The sequence below is a fragment of the Macaca fascicularis genome, chromosome 4, assembly GCF_037993035.2.
Source record: "Macaca fascicularis isolate 582-1 chromosome 4, T2T-MFA8v1.1".
Lineage (NCBI taxonomy): Eukaryota > Metazoa > Chordata > Mammalia > Primates > Cercopithecidae > Macaca > Macaca fascicularis.
In genome coordinates, this window is record NC_088378.1 from 86,173,648 (window position 1) to 86,193,638 (window position 19,991).

Here is a 19,991-nt window from a genome sequence, read left to right on the forward strand (position 1 = left end):
CTGTTCAAATCCAGCCCTCAGCTAAAGCAAATAATAATGGCTGTAAGCTTAAAATAGATCCAGGGAGGAGCTCATTAATGTGAACATAGAAAGCAGTTCTGCACCTCTGGCCTTATTCCTTTTGGAAACTGCTTTGGTCCATTTTTACTTTCCTTTTATTCAATGCACCAGAAAGTAAGACTTTCACCAACATTTTTACCACATTTGATGATGAACTAATTTAGACTGGCCAAAATAATTGTTCCACTGGGACACAGGAATTCAACCTCAGTTCAGAAAATCCCTGACATCTGACGTAGGAGGATTTATAGGTTTAGTGGAAATTGCTTTCTCCTGCTCTCCAGATTGCATCCTGTGGGTTGATTTTTTTTGCATGAGTAAACATCCTTCTAATAATGAACAGACCAATAATGTCTTAAAGAGAGAAAAAGAACAACATTTTCCTTTTTGCTGTTTCTGGAGAGAGCTGTTTGAATTTGGAAACCCATGTTGACTGTCCCAAATATGAAATTTGGCATCTTTCTTTTGTGGTGGGGATGGGTTTTGGCCACTGAAAGCAGAGTGCACTGGCCTGGAAGAGAAGTCCACGAGATGTCTAAGAAAGGCAGGTGAGTGGACATTTACGGATAGAGGATTTAGGAAAAGAGGGTGCGCAAAGTGAGCTTACAGTATTGTTCTAGAAACTGAGCATCATTTCCAGCATATGGTGTTTTGTGTAGATGCCTTTTTCTTCCCTTTCCCTTTGTTCTCCTGCTGCCCTGCTTTTAGAAGGTTAGAATTACGTTTTCTTTTTAAATGATGCTAGATTAGATTATTTTATCAGTGCATATTTAAAAATTCCTTATGAATTGTCCTAGGTGAAAGGTAGGTTCTGGAAAATAGAATATATGCACATTTAAAAAAAATCAAGGGCAATTATTTGCTGTCTGTGTCCTAGGGTTAGAACAAATCTGTGAATTTTCAAATTACCAATGGGACCTATATTTCATGAGAATGATTCTGCTGTAATTATTTCTGTTAGATTTGTGAATCACTTTTTAATATTTTAAAAGAAAGCAGCTTTCTCCAAGCTGTATGACTAGAAGGATCATTATTAGATGGTCCACTACCTGTAAACTGGGAGGGCCATGGACGGAGGTGCCTGCAGGCAAGTGCTTGCCTGTGGTCAACACCAAAGGTGCATGCTGCCCTGTCTGCCAGCACTTGCAGAGGGAGCTTAGACAGGAAACCAGGTTCCCCACCAGCCCCTTAGCACTCAGCCTCGCCTGGGCCATTCTGATGGCAGCACTGGCAATGTCTAATCTGGGATGCACACCTGCTTGCCCCGCATCAGTCAATAATACAGGAGACTTGGAGACAACCTAATCCAGTGCTGTCTTTGTACTGATGAGGAAATGGAGACAGTAGGGCATTGTTGATTCTTGGTCCTTTATTAGCCTTAACTTCAAATTGAACTTCACCTTTCTTTGAGTGTAAATATAAATAGAGTCTGAGAGATCAGTGAATATGAAAAGAAATCTAGCTTTTGGGAGTTTGGGGTTAGGAGGAGGGCTGTGTGTCTAGCGCCTCAGTGTCCTCCCTCTGGGGCTGGAGGGAGCCCTCCTCACATGGGCTCCCAGACAGCCAGCTGTAGCTCACAGCATTGTTTCAAGCTGTTCTTAACAACATTGCAAAACTAGGAGCTGAAATATCCAGTGGTCATGGTGAGCCCTGGGATACTAAGGGAGGCCACTGTGCCCTATTACCATCAGAGTCAGAAGGTGCTTGGGCAAACACTGGAACTTGTGGAGTGGTACAGCCATAGAGATTATTTGATCCAAATGTGCTTATAGGGATTAAAAGCCACAACAACAACAAACTCTGTTGGTCTTCATCAAAAACTTTTCCCAAGTCAGAGTTAGAGTGGCAACCTATTCACAAATATCGGTGATTAAGAAGTCTAAGAGAGTGAAATAGACTTTCTTTTAAATAATTTATTTTAAACATTTATATTTTAATTGACAAATTATGATTGTATATATTAATGGGGTACATACAAAATGATGTAAGGATATATACATGCAATGTGGAATGATTAAGTTTAATTAATGTATCCATTACCACAAATACTTACTATTTTTTTGTGGTGAGAACATTTGAAATTTACTCAGCACTTCTGCAATATACAATACACTATTTTTAACTATGGTCACCCTGCTGTGCAATATGTCTCAAAAAACTATTCCTCCTGCCTAACTGAAACTACCTCTTGGCCAACATCTCATACCCTCAATCTCCCAGCCTCTGGTAACCATCATTCTGCTCTCTGTTAATATGATTTCTATTGTTTTAGATTTCACATACAAATGAGATTATACGGTATTTGTCTTTGATGCTTGGCTTATTTCATTAAGCCTAATGTCCTCCAGGTTTATCCATGCTGTTGCAAATGACAGAATTTCTTTTTCTAAGGTTGAATAGTATTGCATTGTATACCACATTCTCTTTATCCATTCATCCATTGATGGACACTTAGGTTGTTTCTATAACTTGGCTATTGTGAATAATGTTGCAATGAAAATGAGAGTGCAGATATCTCTTCAACAAACTGATTTTAAGTGCTTTGGATATGTACCTGGACATGGGATTGCTGGATCATATGGTAATTCTGTTTTTAGTTTTTAGAGGAACCTCCGTCTAGTTTTCCATAAAGGCTGTGCTAATTTACATTTCCACCAACGGTGTTACAAGGGTTTTCTTTTCTCCACATCTTCGCCAATTCTCGTTATTGTTCATATTTTTAAGTTTGTTTTGTTTTTTGTTTGTTTTAGAGACAGGGTCTTGCCCTGTTACCTAGGCTGGATTATAATGGTTTCATTAATTTATGAATACCTGGCTAATTTAAAAAATTTTTTTCTATAGACAGGTTCTCACTATGTTGCCCAGGCTGGTCTCAAGCTCCTGGCTTCAAGTGATTCTCCCACCTTGGCCTCCAAAAGTGCCAGGATTACAGGCATGAGCCACCATGCCTGGCCATCTTTTTGATAATAGCTATTCTGACTGGTGTGCGATGATATCTTATTGTGGTTCAGATTTGCATTTCCCTAATGACTAATGATGTTGAGCATTTTTTCATATATCTGTTGGCCACTTGTATGCCTTGTTTTGAAAAATGTCTATTCAAGTCCTTTGCCCATTTTTAATCAGGTTACTCGTTTTCTTGCTACTGAGTTGTTTTTCTTCTATATTTTAGATATGAACCCCTTATCAGATGTGTATGCCTTACAAATATTTTCTTCCAATCTACAGATTGTCTCTTCACTGCATTAGTTATTTATTCTGCTGTGCAGAAACTTTTTAGTTTGATGTAATCTCATTTGTCTATTTGCTTTTGTTGCCCAAGCTTTTGGAGTCAAATGCAAAAAAGTCACTCCCTAGACCAATATTGTGTAACTTTTCTCCTATGTTTTCCTCTATCAGTTTTACAGTTTCAGGTCTTACACTTAAGTCTTTAATCCATTTTGAGTTGATTCTTGTATATGGTGTGAGATAGAAGGTCCGATTTCATTCTTCTGCGTGTGGTTATCCAGTTTTCTCAACATATTTATTGGAGAGACTTTTTTTTTCCATTGTGTGTTTTTAGGACCTTTGTTGAAAATCAATTGATTGTAAATGTATGGGTTTATTATTAGGCTCTCTCTTCTGTTTCACTGGTTAATGTGTTCGTCTATATTCCAGTTCCATGATGTTTTAATTACTATAGCTTTGTAATAGAGCTTGAAATCAGGTAGTGTAATGCCTCTAGCTTTGTTTTTTTTGCTCAAGATCATTTTGGCTATTTGGGATCTTTTGTGGTACCATATGAATTTCAGGGTTTTTTTATGTTTATGAAAAATGACTTGGAGTTTTGACAGGGATTGCATTGAATCTGCAGATCACTTTGGGAGTATGGACATTTTAACAATATCAATTCTTTCAACCCATGAACATACTTTTCCATTTATTTGTGTCTCCTTTAATTTCTTTCACTGGTGTTTTACAATTTTCATTGTACAAATTTTTCACTTCCTCAGTTAAGTTTATTAGTCTTTTTTTTGTAACCACTGTATATTGGATTTTTTAAATTTCTTTTTTTAGATAGTTTGTTGCTAGTGTATAGAAACACTTCTGATTTTTGCATGTTGAATTGAATCTGCAACTTTCTTGTATTTGTTCATTAGTTCCGACAGTTTTCTTGGTGAAGTCTTTGGGTTTTCTATGTATAAGATCATGTCATCAGCAGACAGCAACAATTTCACTTCTTTCTTTCCTATTTCTATGCCTTTTCTTTCTTTCTCTTGTCTAACTGCTTTGGCAAGGACTTCTGGTACTATGGTTGAATAGAAGTGGTGAGAGTGAGTCTTGTTACTGATCTTAGAGAGTGAAATAAAATTTCTTTTTAATTTTACTTTTTTTTTTTTTTTTTGAGACGGAGTCTCGCGCTGTCACCCAGGCTGGAGTGCAGTGGCCGGATCTCAGCTCACTGCAAGCTCCGCCTCCCGGGTTCACACCATTCTCCTGCCTCAGCCTCCCGAGTAGCTGGGACTACAGGCGCCCGCCACCTCACCCGGCTAATTTTTTGTATTTTTTAGTAGAGACGGGGTTTCACCGTGTTAACCAGCATGGTCTTGATCTCCTGACCTCGTGATCCGCCCGTCTCGGCCTCCCAAAGTGCTGGGATTACAGGCTTGAGCCACCGCGCCCGGCCTGTAATTTTACTTTTAAAAACTTTCATTTCTTTAGTTATGAAAGACACATATAACTATTATTTAAATTTACCAAAAAAAGGAGAAAAAAAAATTTTAAACATCCAAGAATTGCCCGTAATCTCCAAACCCAGAAGTAACCATGTTAACATTTTTGTGTATTTTTTTCTTGTCTTTTTTGGTAAGCATATACTGAATACTAAGTAGTTTGGAATTATGCTATACATATAGTTTTATAACCTTATTGTATTTAATATAATATTGTCTGCATGTTTACTTATTTTAAAAGTCAATAGAATTATCATTTGATTGGCTGCATAATAATGCAAATATGTAAATTAATACACAGTGTGCTACCATTTAAGTGTTTGTCTCTATTTACAGACATTTGGTTGCTTCCTCTTTGTTATTACAAATAATCTGTTTGTACGTCTTTGTATATAAGAAGAGTTGTTCACATACATAATTATTTAATTAGGATAGACTCCTTGAAGTGGTATGGATCAAATGGAACAAAAACATTGAAAGCTCCAGATACATGTGGGCAAATTTCTTTCCAGAATATTAGGTGGACCCAACTTATACCCCACCAGTCAGGTTAAACTTCATTTTTATGTAGCCTAAACTTTTAAAGGGCTTACTGAATTTCATCCAGACTCTAAATCCATAAGCTGCTGGTAATTTGTATCCAGGCTTCTTCACATGGTCATGCTAATAAAATAGCTTAGGTAAACATGGGCACACCAGAAGGTGAGTCTAGTGAGGTGCCTAGGGTGCAAAACTGAAGGAGGTGCTTATATGCCCCAGAGAGTGACTGGCTCTTAACATTTTACTCCCTATGTGCCTTACCTACCTCACTATAGTCTCCACCCCAGCAAATAATTCATGTTTTCCCAGAATCTCCATGGGAGGCACATCCAGATAGGACCCATCTTCACCAATCATGCAGAATCAAGATCAGAATGCCAGGGCACTGGGCGATGTTTCTAGAATAAATCAAAACTTACTGTCTCAGGCCGGGCATGGTGGCTCATGCCTGTAATCCCAGCACTTTGGAAGACTGAGACATGAGGATAACTTGAGCCCAGAAGTTCAAGACCAGCCTGGGGAACAAAGTGAGACCCAGTTTCTATAAAAAGTACAAAAAAAGTAGCTGGGCATGGTGAGATGTGCCTGTAGTCCCAGCTACTCAAGAAGCTGAAGTGGGAGAATGGCTTGAGACTGGGATGTCAAGGCTGCAGTGAGCCGTGATCATGCTACTGCACTCCAGCCTGGGCCCATCTGACTCTGTCTCAGAAACAAAACAAAACAAAATTCAAAACTTACTGTCTGTCGTCTCCTCCTCTCTTCCCTGGAAGAATGGAAACATAAGCTGCCTACACTACAGGCCCCTGGACAATGCCAGCTCAGGCTGTGGGAGGCCAAACTGATCCTACCAGAAGCTGGAAGTACATTATCATGCATTCTTTGTCGTGCTAAAGAATTCACATTTATTCTGAAGGTAAAGAGGAGCTGAGTGGTCTCAGCAGATTTCCATTTCGGAGAGACGATGCTTCCTTGCTCAGCAGCATGATGGAACACCAGGAAGGGGGCTAGAGGGGAAACAGAGAAAGTAATCCAGAGTCTATGACCAGAGTCTGAGGCCAGGTAAGAGCTGGTGCAAAGCTCATTCATAGTGCAATGAACAGGATGGGGATGGGGGAGGAATGAATATGAGAGATTTCAAGGAGCTAGAATGGTCAGAATCTGATTGGCTTCAGGGTAAGAGAGAAGTTTAGGGTGAATGTTCAGCAGGTATTTGGATTGTACGACTGAGTAGATGGTGGTGCTAGGAAGGAGAGCAGGCGGAGGAGTAGGTTTGGGGATGAAGGTGGTGAGTTTGGTATGAACATATGGACCTAGATGTGCTTGCAAGATACCAAGAGAAAGCTGTCCAGTCAGCAGGAAGGGATATAAGTCTGCAGCTCAAGAAGGAAACTGGGCTTGGAGAATTAGATTTAAAGGGAGTCCCCATAGGTGGCAATGGATGAGGTGGCCAGAGATAGCATGTGGCATGAAATAAGGACCGGATCAAGGACAGACCTTGGGGAAGAGCAGCATTTGAGGAGAAGATAAAGGAAGGGGACTCAATGACGGAAACTGGAAATGAGTGACCAGAGAAATGGGTATAGAACTGGAACACAGAGGTGTTGCAGATGTTAAGAGGCACATTTTTCCCACAGTTATCAAGTGCTTATTACAGGGCAGGCACTACATTGGGCAGTGAGCTCTTCACCAATCACTCAATGAGATGCAGACTGTGCCATCAGAGGCTTTCTGACTAGGAAGGGGTTCTGGTGAGGTGTCAAGGGTTTTAAGAAGGAGGGAGTGGTCAGATCACTGCAAGGTCAAAATCAACTAGTTAGAGGACTGAGAAGTGAGCCCTAGATATGGTAGCTACATGTCATTAATGGTCATCCCACAAAGAGACAGATGTCAGTGGGTTGAGGAGAGGAGAAGAGAAAATGGAGTGAATATAGACAGTATTTACAAGAAACTTGGTGTGAACTGAAAGACTGAGACGGGATGAAGGTGAAAGAGGAAGACAGGAGAGCTTTAGGGTAGGAGGGACTTTGGAGGTTTCAAAGGATGAAGACAGGCCAGGGGTGGCAACAATGTGGCATGAGGTGTTGCTGTCAAATCCCTGTCATGCGTGACAAAGAGAAAGCTGTGGGATTAGCGACTGATTGCCCTAAACGCCTTAAAATTTGATTTTCTCTGAAGCTAGTAGCATTCTCTTAGTCTTGTCCCTCTGCTCCCCAGAAAGTTTGCTTGAACTTTTGAGTCCCCACTTTGTGCTGCCTGGTCCTTGTCTCCCTGCTGATTACGACCTGCCCCTCCTCCTTGCAGTCTCCTAAGGCCTCTGCACCTTCTGCTCCCATGCTCACAACGCCATTCTCTTTCTTATTTCGCTGACCCGTTTTTTCTCCCTCCAATATTTAGCAGAGGTGTCACCTCCTCTGAGAAGCCTTCCGTGGCCCTCCCTCACCCCCTGCCTCTCAAGTCTCAATTAGGTGGCTTACTTCTGAGCTTCTGCAGCTCTCCACCACTCTTCTGTCTAAGGACTAATCACTCAGCATTGCCTTTTTTATCTCATTTGTCTCTGCTTCTAGACTGTGAGCCCCTTGAGGGCGCATTTATCCTTGTTTCCCCACAATCAAGAACAATGGTGAATGTTCATGAAATGTTGGGCATGAATAAATGAGTGAATCCTGACCCTTGCTATTTCCTGTACTTCATTCATTCATTCAACAAATATGTATTGAGGGAACTATACTCCAGGCACTGTGCCCATGGCTTGGGAGGCAATGGAAAGCAGAAAAGACCTGCTCCTCCCCTCGAGGTGCTGACAGTCTAGTGGGGGAGACAGACCTTAGTCAGACCGTTTTTGTGAATACAAAAATCAAAAATTTTGCAGAAGGCTGGGCATGATGGCTCACACCTGTAATCCCAGCACTTTGGGAGGCCAAGTGAGGAGGATTGCTTGATCCCAGGAGTTCGAGACCAGCCTAGGGAACATAGTGAGGCCCCATTTCTACAAAAACAAGCAAAAGTACCCAGGTGTGGTGGCACACACCTGTGGTCCTAGCTACTCGGGAGGCTGACGTGGGAGGATCACTTGAACCTGGGAAGTCGAGGCTTCTGTGAGCTGAGATTGCGACACTGCATTCCAGCCTGGGTGACAGAGTAAGACCTATCTCCAAAAAAAAAAAAAAAAATATTCTGCAGAATGTCAGACCTTCAAGGACCTTAGAAACCCCCTCACTTTAAAGATGAAAAAAGCAAGGCTTAAAAAGGTACACAAACTTGTGCCATAGTCACATAACATACCCGCAGAGCCCCACAGACCCCACATTTCTACTCTGGTGCTCTCCTCCCGCCATCAGAAAACGAAAGAAAGTTATATTGATGGACATAAAACTCAGGTTGAACCAAGTAAAAATGTTTTTGTACATCACAAACAGTTGAATGTCAGCCATTTCCTGTGGTTCAAATTAACATTTTCTTGCTTAATTCTTACAGCACGCCAGTAAAGTTAGTATTATTCCCCCCATTTTATAGGAAACTGAGACACAGAAAGATCAGAGGTATCACTGCCCAAGGTTAACAGCTAGTTTGTGGCTCCCCTGGGATTCACACTGAAGTCTGACTGATGCCAAGTCTGCACTCCTTCCAATACCGTCAGCTGCCTCATCAAATAAATCTAACCTCAAACAAGCAGTGGTGGCTCTTGGGATTGCGGTGATAGCATTGAGAAGACCTCGTGAGTCTTGACTAACCTCTGTTGAAGGCCTGGTCTCTGCTCCACTCCCCAGGCGAGAGGGCGGGAGGTGAAGCGAGGTAGAGATGTTCCATCCACAGTTTCACATTCTGAAATGCATTGCAGGCTGTCCCCTTGACAAACACTCGTTTTTGTTTGTTTTGTTTCTGTTTTTAAGCACTGAGACATTTAATTGGCTATGGGGATTTCACTCTAAAGGCATTAACAAGAGTCTAAAATGTTGGCATTAGGGTCAAATAGATATCAACAAGTTAGAAAGTAGTACGTTCTATAAGAAATGGGAATAATACAATCTGAGAATTCTAATAAAGCAAATAGGTGGACAAAATTCAGAGCTTTAAATTAAAAATAAATAAATAAATAAAGTAACCTGGCATCTTCAAGTGAGAAGGCATATGGTATTCCCAGGCATAGGAATTCAGACATATGTACAAGGGGAAAAAAGGGATGATCTAGGCTGAGATTTTTTATTTAAGTCCGCAACTTGGACTATAGGCTGAGATCTTATCTAAGAAGCAGTTAGACAAACATATTCTTGATGTGTTCTTTTTACTCTGTGGCAAGGCAGTAGCAGGCCAGGGCTGTCTGTGTGTTAGGGGCCCAAGTTGGTGGGAACAGAAATCAGTAATGGTGGCAAGACAGCTTGATCAAATACCCTGAGACCGGACAGAAGCTGACAGGTTAAAGCTGGGTTGGTACCCCCACCCCAGACAGCCCTCGTGGCCCTTTGGCTGCAGGCAACAGCTCAGGTCTCCCTCAGATGTGCAGGCCTCAGAGGTCAAGGAGTGTTCACACCCTATCCGTCAGGGATCTCCAGAGGAAGAGAACCAATAGGCTGTCCACATCCACATCCTTATGCCTTTCTCTGTCTGGATCACACATTTGTGGGGACTGCCAAGTGTGAGATCTGCAGGGCAGACTAGCAGGCTGGAAGTTCTGGCAGAAGCTGGCGTGTTGCTGTCTTGAGTAGGAAGGCAGTCTGGAAGCAAATTCCTTCTTCTTCGAGAAACCTTAGTCTTTTCTCTGAAGGCCCGCAGCTGACTGGATGGGGGCTCCCCACATGATGGAGGGTAATCTGCTTTACTTAAAGTCCGCTGATCTAACTGTTAATCACCTCTTTTAAAAATATCGTCACAGTAACATTTAGACTGATGTTTGACCAGAACAGTACCATGGTCTAACCAAGTTGACCCATAAAATTAACCATCACACATATTAGAGAACATGATTTGAAAAGCAGAGTAGTAGTTACCAAAAACCCACTTAGGAAGGAATCAAAGGAAATGAACTAGTTAATATTTACAGCCAAGGAAAAATACAAAATGCTCAACTCATTATGTGGAAGAATGCACAGCCCCTATAACAATTCAAGAAATGCAATATAAATAACATGATGAGTGCATGCTCATTAAATTAATGAAAGTTAAACACACACACACCCCCAGTGCTAGTGGGTCTGCGTGGAACCCAGACCCCTATTGGTGCAGCTCTGGCAGGGGACCTACCTTTCTAGCATCGCCTTCAGCCAACAGGACTAGAGCAGTGAAGCGCCTCTCACATCTCAGGGAGCCTGCTGCCTTCTGGAATGAACTTGAAATGTTTTGAAGCCATCTCATTGCCTAAACCCTTACTTCACAGCTGAGGAAACAGACCCGGAGAGAAGCAACTTGCCATCTCCCACCAGTAAGCCAAATGGGTTCAAGGCAGTGTGCTGGCTTCCTGACTGCCTGCTGTCCTCCTATTGTACCAGGTCATGGCCTCAGATAGCTGTGCAAAAGAGCTCCATTTTTAAAATTAGAAATCACAACTTTGGTTGAACATTGGAATCACATGAGATTTGAAAACTATTGATGACTGGCTCCCACTCTTAGAGGTTCTGATTTAATTGGTCTGCTCTGTGGCCTGGGATTTTTAAGCTCCTCAGGTGATTCCAATGTGTGATCAGGGCTGAGCCTTAGATGGTTGTGTGCTACATGTCCGCTATTCTGGTAGCAAATAATTCTTTTCTCTTTTCCCGATTTGAAGACCACTCTCTTTGATGGAGAATAGCAAAGTAAAATTGGATTCTGTTAGCAGAATCTCAGCCTTATTGTAATTGTTTATTAACATTGCCTCATCTCTGCCAGGCGCAGTGGCTCACACTTGTAATCCCAGCATTTGGGAGGCTGAGGCGGGCAGATCACTTGAGCTCGGGGGTTCAAGACCAGCCTGGGCAACATGGCAAAACCCCGACTCCGCAAAAAATACAAAACTTAGCTTGGCGTGGTGGCAAATGCCTGTAATCCCAGTTACTCAGGAGGCTGAGGTGAGAGGATAGCTTGAGCTCAGGAGGTCAAGGCTGCAGTGAGCTGAGCTTGTGCCACTGCATGGTAGCCTGGGCAACAGAGTGAGACCCTGTCTTCAAAAAAAAAAAACCAAAATGAAATCTTGCTTCATCTTCTCCAAGTGGTATACTTCCTTCTACTGACTCTCCTAGCTCAGGATGCAACTGGAAAGAATTCTGCTTGTCTTTACCATGTCTCTTGAGTCTCATTTAGACTCTGGCCTCCCTTGACTCATTTTTATGGGTCCCTTCAATTCTGTGGAATACACCCTTGAGTTTGTGCTACTCCTTCCATATTTTGTACCTGTCTTTGTAAAGTCAATTCTGCACACTGCTAAGGGTTTACAGAGATGTGTAACACAGAGGCCAGGCATGGTGGCTCACAACTATAATCCCAGCACTGTGTGAGTTTGAGGCAGGAGGATCCCTTGAACCTAGGATGTGGAGACCAGCTTGGGCAACATAGTGAGACCCCTTCACTACAATTTTTTTTTTTTTAAATTAGCTGGGCATGATGTCACACACCTGTGGTCCCAGCTACTTGGGCGGCTAAGGCAGGAGAATTGCTTTAACCTAGGAGGTTGAGGCTGCAGTGAGCTATAATTGCACCACTGTACTCCAGCCTTGGGCAACAGAGAGAGATCTTGTTTCAAAAAAAAGAAAAAAAGTAGAGTCTCTCATCTATTGATCCCACGGTGAAATGAATGGGATGGTCAGAAGGCCTATCACCACAACAGCACAGTGTGCACATTCTGATGAAAGCATGTAAAGGAGAGAAGCACTGAATTCAGTGCGAAGGAGAAAAACTCAAGAATGCTTTCAGGAGGAGGTGGTATTTTATCTGGGAATGCATGGAGCTGTCTGGATAACAAAGGGTGTGAAGACTAATGGGAAGGGCATTCCAGAGAGTTGGGACATCGGGAGCAAAGCATAGAGATGTAATTGACAACAGCAAGAAGTTGGGGGCAGAGTGGGAGCTGAGAGTGGGAAAGTGAGTAGGAGCCTTATTATGGGCCTTGTATGCCCAACTGCCACGGATTTTACTTTGAGGATGAAGGGTTTTAAGAGGGGAAGTGACATAATTGTGATTTTCATTCCATGGTATTGGTGGGATGGTTGGATTAGAGAAGGATAAGACCAGAGGCAGGAAAGCCTGCTGCCTCCCATATGCTAAGTAATGACGCCCAAGGCAGCAGGGTGGGGATGGAGAGGGCAAGACAGCCGGGGCAGGGTGGGGGACGTTGAGAAGGAAGTCAGCCAGGACTGGCCACCTGACTGCTGTGGGCAAGGCCCCAGTTGGTCTTTCATGGCCTTTATGCACATCAGAAAAATGGACCCCTATGAGCAGGTACATACATATCTAAGAAGTGGAGCTAGAACTGGATGTACCCTGTTGTTCTCAGTGGCTCTGGAGGAGAATTGAGAGATGGGCGGGGCTTGGGGGGGTGTGCGGGGTGGGGGTGTGCCAAGGACAACATCTGGGTGTTTTGCACTACATACAAGGACTTCTTTTCTTGGCTGTTACAAATGCTGAGAAAGGAAGATCATTTTCATTAGCCGTTTTCTGCTTCTTTGTAAAAATTAAGTTCTCTATCTTGTCAGATGAAATAGTCAGCAAGGTGAAGTGTAACTTATCAGATGCCCGGCCATTAGCTGAATGAGCCTTCCAGCAGAGCTCCCTCATCACAAACCCCCATCCCTGCTCCAGCTCACCCCTGAGAAAGTTCTGACACCTCTTGGGAAAGCATCCACGCACAGACTAAGAACTAGAACAAGCAGACATCAGGAAGTCTCATAGGCTGGAATTTGTCATTTCATCCAAAATAAAAATGGGTGTTCAACAAATGTACACCGTATGTTCAGTTCAAAAAGCTGTCTCGAATGTCATCCTGTATCATCTTAACTTGGTACATGCCTATCCTTTCTTCATAACCTCCTGGGGCTCATTCAATAAATATTTATCGTGCACCAACTTTGTGCAAGGTCCATGTTAACTTGTGTATGAGGAGACGATAAGCTCAGACCTTCCACATCTAAGCCGATTTCCCGGCAGTGGGAGGCAAATCTTCCAACGTGATGCTATGACCAGTCTTGCTTCCAACCCTGGAGCCAGAACCCCTGGCTCTGACTTCTGGCTCCTTCACTTTTACGAGTTATTAAAAGTCTTTGTGTCTCAGTTTCCTGCATATAAAATGGGGATAATGACGAGGCCTACCTCCTAGGGTTGTTTTGAGGAATAACCTGAGTTAACACACGTAACAGGAGTTAGCATATAACTCGCACATAGGAAGTGCTCAAGCAGTGTCAGATTTTCCTATTACTTGTTTTGTGTAATACATCATTTCAATATTCATAATCATACCCTCAGATGGCGAAAAGATGCCAATCACGCAAAAAATATTCCATGATATATTATAATTTGAGTTTAAAAGAAAGTTTCAAACAGTGTAATTCTCCAAGAATTATAAGAAATACAGATGCAGAATGGCAGAGGTTACTTGTGAGTTTATATTCATCTTCTCCTTTATGATTAATCTATTTTCTAAATTTTTTTACACGGGCAGGTAAACAGGAAAAAAGTTATTTAATAATATTAAACAATAATGAAAAAGATCATAACTATATCCTATTCATCTGTCTTCTCTTGGCTAGAATCCAGGCTTCCTGAAGGCAAAGGCAGTGGCATCTCAGAATTTGACAAAACTTCTTTCGTCAGTGTCTGGTTCCATTTCAGTCCGGCCCAAAGCCAAAGTAAGAGCTGGGCCAAGCTTTTTTCCATTCCAACCTCCTCTTTCATTCCCTCCTGTCTCCCTTCTTAAGTGCCCATCTAAGGGGCTGATTCCTTCCTTCATTCGACTAATAGGTATTGAGGGTCCACCGGGGTCCAGCACCGTGCAAGGGACTGAATGCGAAGAGAACTCTGTCCCCGGTGTCCTTCGGCCTCATGCTGCCCATCAACTGTGATGGCCCATTGCCCGGAGTGCATGCCACTCCCCGGTCTTAACTCTGCCCACGCCTGCAGAGCGCACACCTGTCTCTGCTCCATTTTCTACAGATGACATAATCCCTGTGCATCTGTCCTGATGTGTCCCTGTGCATCAGTTGAGTCCTGGCAGAAAACAGCATTGCCTTCAAAAGGGCTTAACTCATGATAATTAAATAAAAGAACAATTCAAAGAGATGTGGGCAGAGTTCAGGGATCCAGTCAGGCGTGTTGATGCCCCCAAGGACTAGGAATAGCAGGAAGCCAGGACTACCCCTTGACTAGAAGGGGAAATATTATTATTGGAGTTTATTGAAGATACTGTGATTATCTGCAATCACAGAGTAACACAGGCATTGCTAGTCCCTGGCATCAAAGCCAGGAGAGAATGAGGAATAAATACCCTGACCTCTTTCTTCCTCCTCCTCCTCTCTCATCTTCTGTCAGTGCCCATTTGGCTGAAATCATGAGCCAAAGAACGAGGATGCTCAAGTGATGCAGTTCACTTAGCAAATGTGTTACTCTCCATAATGATGGTTTTATGGTGGATCAAAGTTAAAATGTATACATCCTTAAGAGCCTTCTAAGAGAATGGTGTCCATTTCAGACCTGGGTAGACCAGTGGGGAAGATTATTTTAGGTCGGACCTCTTCAAATTAGACCTTCTGAGTAATGAATCCTCCAGTTTCTTCTGTAGGTACTTGGAAAATGCTCAAGAAGAGGCTAAATGAATGCATTGAAGCTTCGTAGTTTTTTCTCCTTCTTTCACATTTTATTCTGGTTAGATTTGAAGCAAATCTGGAGGGAGAGGGGTGCTTGGTTGATTTGAGTAACTAGACTGTCTCTACAATGCCTTTACTTTTTTTGTTCATAGTAGGCCTCAAAGACAAAGACGAGAAGTACATGAAGATGCCCACAAGCAAATCAGGTATGACCATAAGCACATGCACACTGTTTTGCAGATGTTTCTTCCCTGAACCTCAACCGCAGTGATTTTCAGCAGAGCCCCTCCCCGACCCCTCACCAAGGATCAGAAACTGGAGGATGGGGACCAGAGGAAGGGGAGCCTGAAAGGAGACGGCAGCAGGGGGTGGGGGGCTGGCTCCTGGATCAAGCTGGTGAGAGAGGATGTCTGTGGCAATGGGAGCTGGTGTTCCTTCTCTTGACAAACCCAGCTTCCTCTCTTATATCTGTAAGCAGCTCGCTGGTTCCAATTCTTTCCCTGGGCCACCTCCTTTGCTGCCAGCACGGTAATTCCTCACTTTAGAAGGACACTTCCTGGTGGGTTCAGAAATGGCAATGGCTCCTCCCATTTGTGTACCACTTTCTAGTTTGAGAAGTACTTCCAGGTTGGGTGTGGTGTCTCACACCTGTAATCCCAGCACTTTGGGAGGTCTAGGTGGGAGGATTGCCTGCAGGCCAGGTCTTTGAGGCTAGCCTGGCAGCATAGTGGGACCCCTGTCTCTACAGAAAATTTTAAAATTAACTGGACTCAGTTGCATGTACCTGTAGTCCCAGCTACTTGGGAGGTTGAGATGGGAGGATCACTTGAGTCCAGGATCACTTGAGCCCTGGAGTTTGAGGCTGAAGTGAGCTCATGATAGATCACTGCACTCCAGCTTGGGTGACAGAGCAAGACCCTGTCTCTAAAAATAAATAAGTAAATAAAAATATAAAATAAAGAGGGAATAACTAGGAATATATATCTGTATATATTTGTATACAAGAAACTCTGCTCAGATAGACAAGAAACCAGTAAGAGAAACACCTGGCCAGGTGCGGTGGTTCATGCCTGTAATTCCAGCACTTTGGGAGGCTGAGGTGGGTGGATCACTTGAGGCCAGGAATTCAAGACTAACATGTCCAACATGGCAAATCCCCTGTCTCTACTAAAAATATAAAACTTAGCTGCGCATGGTGGCAAGCACCTGTAATCCCAGCCACTTGGGAAACTGAGGCATGAGAATCACTTGAACCTGGGAGGTGGAGGTTGCAGTGAGCTGAGATCATACCACTGCACTCCAGCCTGAGTGACACAGTGAGACTCTGTCTCAAAAAAAAAAAAAAAGTGAAACACCTGTGGATGAGGGCTGGGGCGGGTGGAGGCAGAAGTGGGAGGCTGAGTCTTCACTACATTTCTTCTTCTAAAAAATTTTCAAATGCTAAAAGTATGTTACCAATAGAGAAAAAGAGAAAATAAATACAAATGACCCCAGGTGCAGTTCAGAAGCAGCAGCAGGAGTAGCCGCCTTCCATGCAGACGGGATGGTCAGCATTTCCCTCCAGGGCAAGGTCCTGCTCTCTCCACAGTGGGCCAACAGAGATCAGGGGACCAGGCTCGGACCATACTCACTTGCTCTCCCCTCCAGCTCAAAACCCCTCAAAAGGCTGAGACACTTTAAGGGAATTTGGGCTATTAATAACAAGACTAGAACCAGCGATTAATAACAAGACTAAACCAGTGATTTAATGTGTTGGTTACACATTAAAATCATCTGGGAAACTTTAAAAAGACCAATTTTCAGGCCCTATTTCCAGACAGTCCAAATCAGCATCTCTGAGGTGGGGCCTGGGCATCAGTATTTTTAAAGCTCCACAGTCACGGTCAAAGTCAATGTCTTGGACCTTCTGGGTCTGTTCATTTATCCAGAAAGATGGAGAAAGGAAGAGGGGATAGCTTAAAAGAAGAAATAGCATACCCCATCACACCTATCAAGATCAAGTCAGAATGTGAGTTACTTTTTATTTGTCTTGGTTGGAATATATGATCTCACTGGTTTCTTCCCCCTTGGCAGCCCAATTCTGAGACGAAGCCCTGACATCACCAAATCGCCTCTGACAAAGTCGGAACAGCTTCTGAGGATAGATGACCATGATTTCAGCATGAGGCCTGGCTTCGGAGGTATGGGATGTGTGCTCTCGCGGTGCGCTCTTTCTTTTGGTCCTCTGTCTGTGGGCAGGAAATCAGCCAAGGTACAGCACAGCTTTGCTCTCCCCTGACCCAGTCTGCCTCGGTTGTGCTTGGTGGACAAGACATTGAGCCCACAGTACGTTCTGAGCATCCGCCTTGCCCCGCCCTGGGTTCTGCTGAACAGAGTCTGAGGAGGCATCTGCTGCTGGGTGGCTGCTGCCCCTCTAGGATGGCTCACAACGAGGGAGGCCAGCAGCTGGCTGTAGGAAGGGCAGGGGAACACAGGGCAGCTGCAGCCCAATACAGCCTCCTAAAAATACCTGGAAATAACAACCTTGGACTAAATTTGTTGTCATCTGGGAGCTGGCAGATAGAGTTCAGGGTACATATCTTAGGGCAGAATGTGATCTGCTCATTTTAATTAAATGAAAATAGCTTGAGAGAATAATGATTTAGTGCAGAAGAAAGCAAAGCCCTATGAAGCTTGGCCTGCAGCTGCTGGGTTTCAGCCTTCTTAATGTCAAGAAGTTTTCATCCTTATGGGTTTATTTTCCTGGAAAAAAAATATTTTAGAAATCTTTCTCAGCCGGGCATGGTGGAACACACCTGAAATCCTAACACTTTGGGATTTCATCTGCCCTGGCTGAGGCGGGCAGATTGCCTGAACTCAGGAGTTCGAGACCAGCCTGGGCAACATGGTAAAACCATGTCTCTACTAAAAATACAGAGCTGTGGTGGCGGGCACCTGTAGTCCCAGCTATTCAGGAGGCTGAGGCAGGAGAATCGCTTGACCCCAGGAGGCGGAGGTTGCAGTGAACTGAGATCACACCACTGCACTCCAGCCTGAGCAACAGAATGAGACTCTGTCTCCAAAAAAAAAGAAATAATTATCTTGCCATTTATTTCTTCCGGTCACGTTTATCCAAAGAGTAAATAGGCTGTAGAAGAGAGTCTCTATCCAGTCCATAATCCACCATTGTTGAATCCAAACCCACCTTTTTAATACTCTATAATGATTCAGTGTGCTCCATGCCTGCCCTTCACCCTGAGAGCAGGGAAGAAAGGGGGCAGGAATTGATTTCCTTCATTATCTTCCTTACTCTTTATCAATATTGAGTCCGTAAGGCCCAGAAATAACAAAAAATCTAATGTTTTAAGGCCACTTCATCACGTTGCAAAGATGCAGATCTGTGGGTTTGGCTAATGACCTGAATATGACTTTGGTTCTGAGTGCCTATTACCAAACAATGCCTTTCTCATGGCCAGACAAGAGACACTGGCTTCCAGAGTGAAAGAGGGTGCAAAACTAGAAGGTAAATATAGGGAATCATGTGGGTGACCTCATGCTAAGAAGTCAGTTACTCTTAGATCAGACCCAGCCTTTGACCTAGGTCTTCATCATACCTTCAGATGAGCATATATAACCAAGAAAGGAGCTTTCAAACTTTTGTTGGAATATTTCAGAAAGCCAGCCTATGGTTCCATGCTTTTGTCTCTGGTTTGACTTCAGGTTGGCATGACCAAACCTCCAAATCTGACATGACGTTGAGGTTCCAGGGGAAATGCTTCTTTTGCCTATTTCCTCCACAGTAAAATTTCAAGTAAAAACAGTGAATGCTCTTATCATGCTCTGTCCCCAGGCCCTGCCATTCCTGTTGGTGTGGATGTGCAGGTGGAGAGTTTGGATAGCATCTCAGAGGTTGACATGGTAAGTGCTTCTCTGACCAGGGCCGTGGCAGGGGGATTCACAAAGCCTGTCCAGGGCCAGGAGCTCCATGCACCTGAATTCACTTAGTCTCACAACTGACCTGAGTGGTGGGAATCCCCACACTCCTTTTACAGATGGCTCAAGAAGATTTGCCCAAAGCCACCCAATTGGTATGAAACAGAGCCAGATAACAAGCTTGGCTTTTCCCACTCCAGTGGTCAGGCTCTTGCCACTGGGATGCATTTTCTGGACAAATGTTCTCAAATGTGAGCAGCAGGGCCCAAGTTTGCAGCTGCCAAGTAGTTAAACACATCTTATTCCTGTGGATTCTGTACCTGGCTGTGGAAATGCAAAAGAAGCAAAAGAGTGTCCTTTTCTCCCCACTTTTTGGTGGGTTCAGATAAAAAGTGCAACATTCTCTAACTCCTTGACTTACAGGACGTTTTAGGGACCTAGCTTAGTTTGGGTCCCCCAAGAAGCAGACCTGAGACAAGCAGTCACAAGCATAAGTATAAGCAGTTTATTTGGGAGGTGATCCTGGGAAACACCAGAACAAAGTGGGGAAGAGAGGAGTAAAAGGAAGCAAAGACGGCTGTGCTATCAAACCAGTTACTTTGGAACTGGTGTAGAACTCAGTTATAGAACCACAGAACTCAGTGCCACTGGAGTACTCTGGGAGTCAGCGAAGAACACACTTCAGGGTTATCCTGACTCAGGGGTGCAGGAGCTGGGGTATTTATCCACTGCCTTCTCTCTGGTTGAGTGCTGTTTGCAGACATTAACTTTCTGGCACTTGTGGCTTGAGTCACACATGGTGGCAGTAGCAGCCCCTAAAGTGTAGAGCGAATGCCAGTTGCTTGAGGCAGGGCCAGGCACGCTCACACTGTCTGCTCCAGGCTTCTCACTGAGTTCCCTGCCATTGCAGCATTCTTTTCCTCCTACTGCAGCAAACTCCGGGGACTAGAAGCAAGACCTCCCTTGGCTCGGTTTCATTCCCCAGCTAAATGAGGCTCCACAGGGG

General features: G+C 43.7%; 1 protein-coding gene across 1 annotated transcript in view; it reads left to right on the forward strand.

The window, feature by feature from the left end:
- Nucleotides 1-371: 371 nt before the first annotated feature.
- Nucleotides 372-19,991, forward strand: part of GABRR1 (gamma-aminobutyric acid type A receptor subunit rho1) — a 40,339-nt gene continuing 20,719 nt past the window's right edge. Inside the window, exons 1-4 of the mRNA XM_005552376.5 lie at nucleotides 372-608; nucleotides 15,226-15,279; nucleotides 17,147-17,253; nucleotides 18,903-18,970. Of these exons, the coding sequence (XP_005552433.2) occupies nucleotides 487-608; nucleotides 15,226-15,279; nucleotides 17,147-17,253; nucleotides 18,903-18,970 (351 nt within the window). The 5' untranslated portion in view covers nucleotides 372-486. The remainder of the gene's footprint in view (nucleotides 609-15,225; nucleotides 15,280-17,146; nucleotides 17,254-18,902; nucleotides 18,971-19,991) is intronic.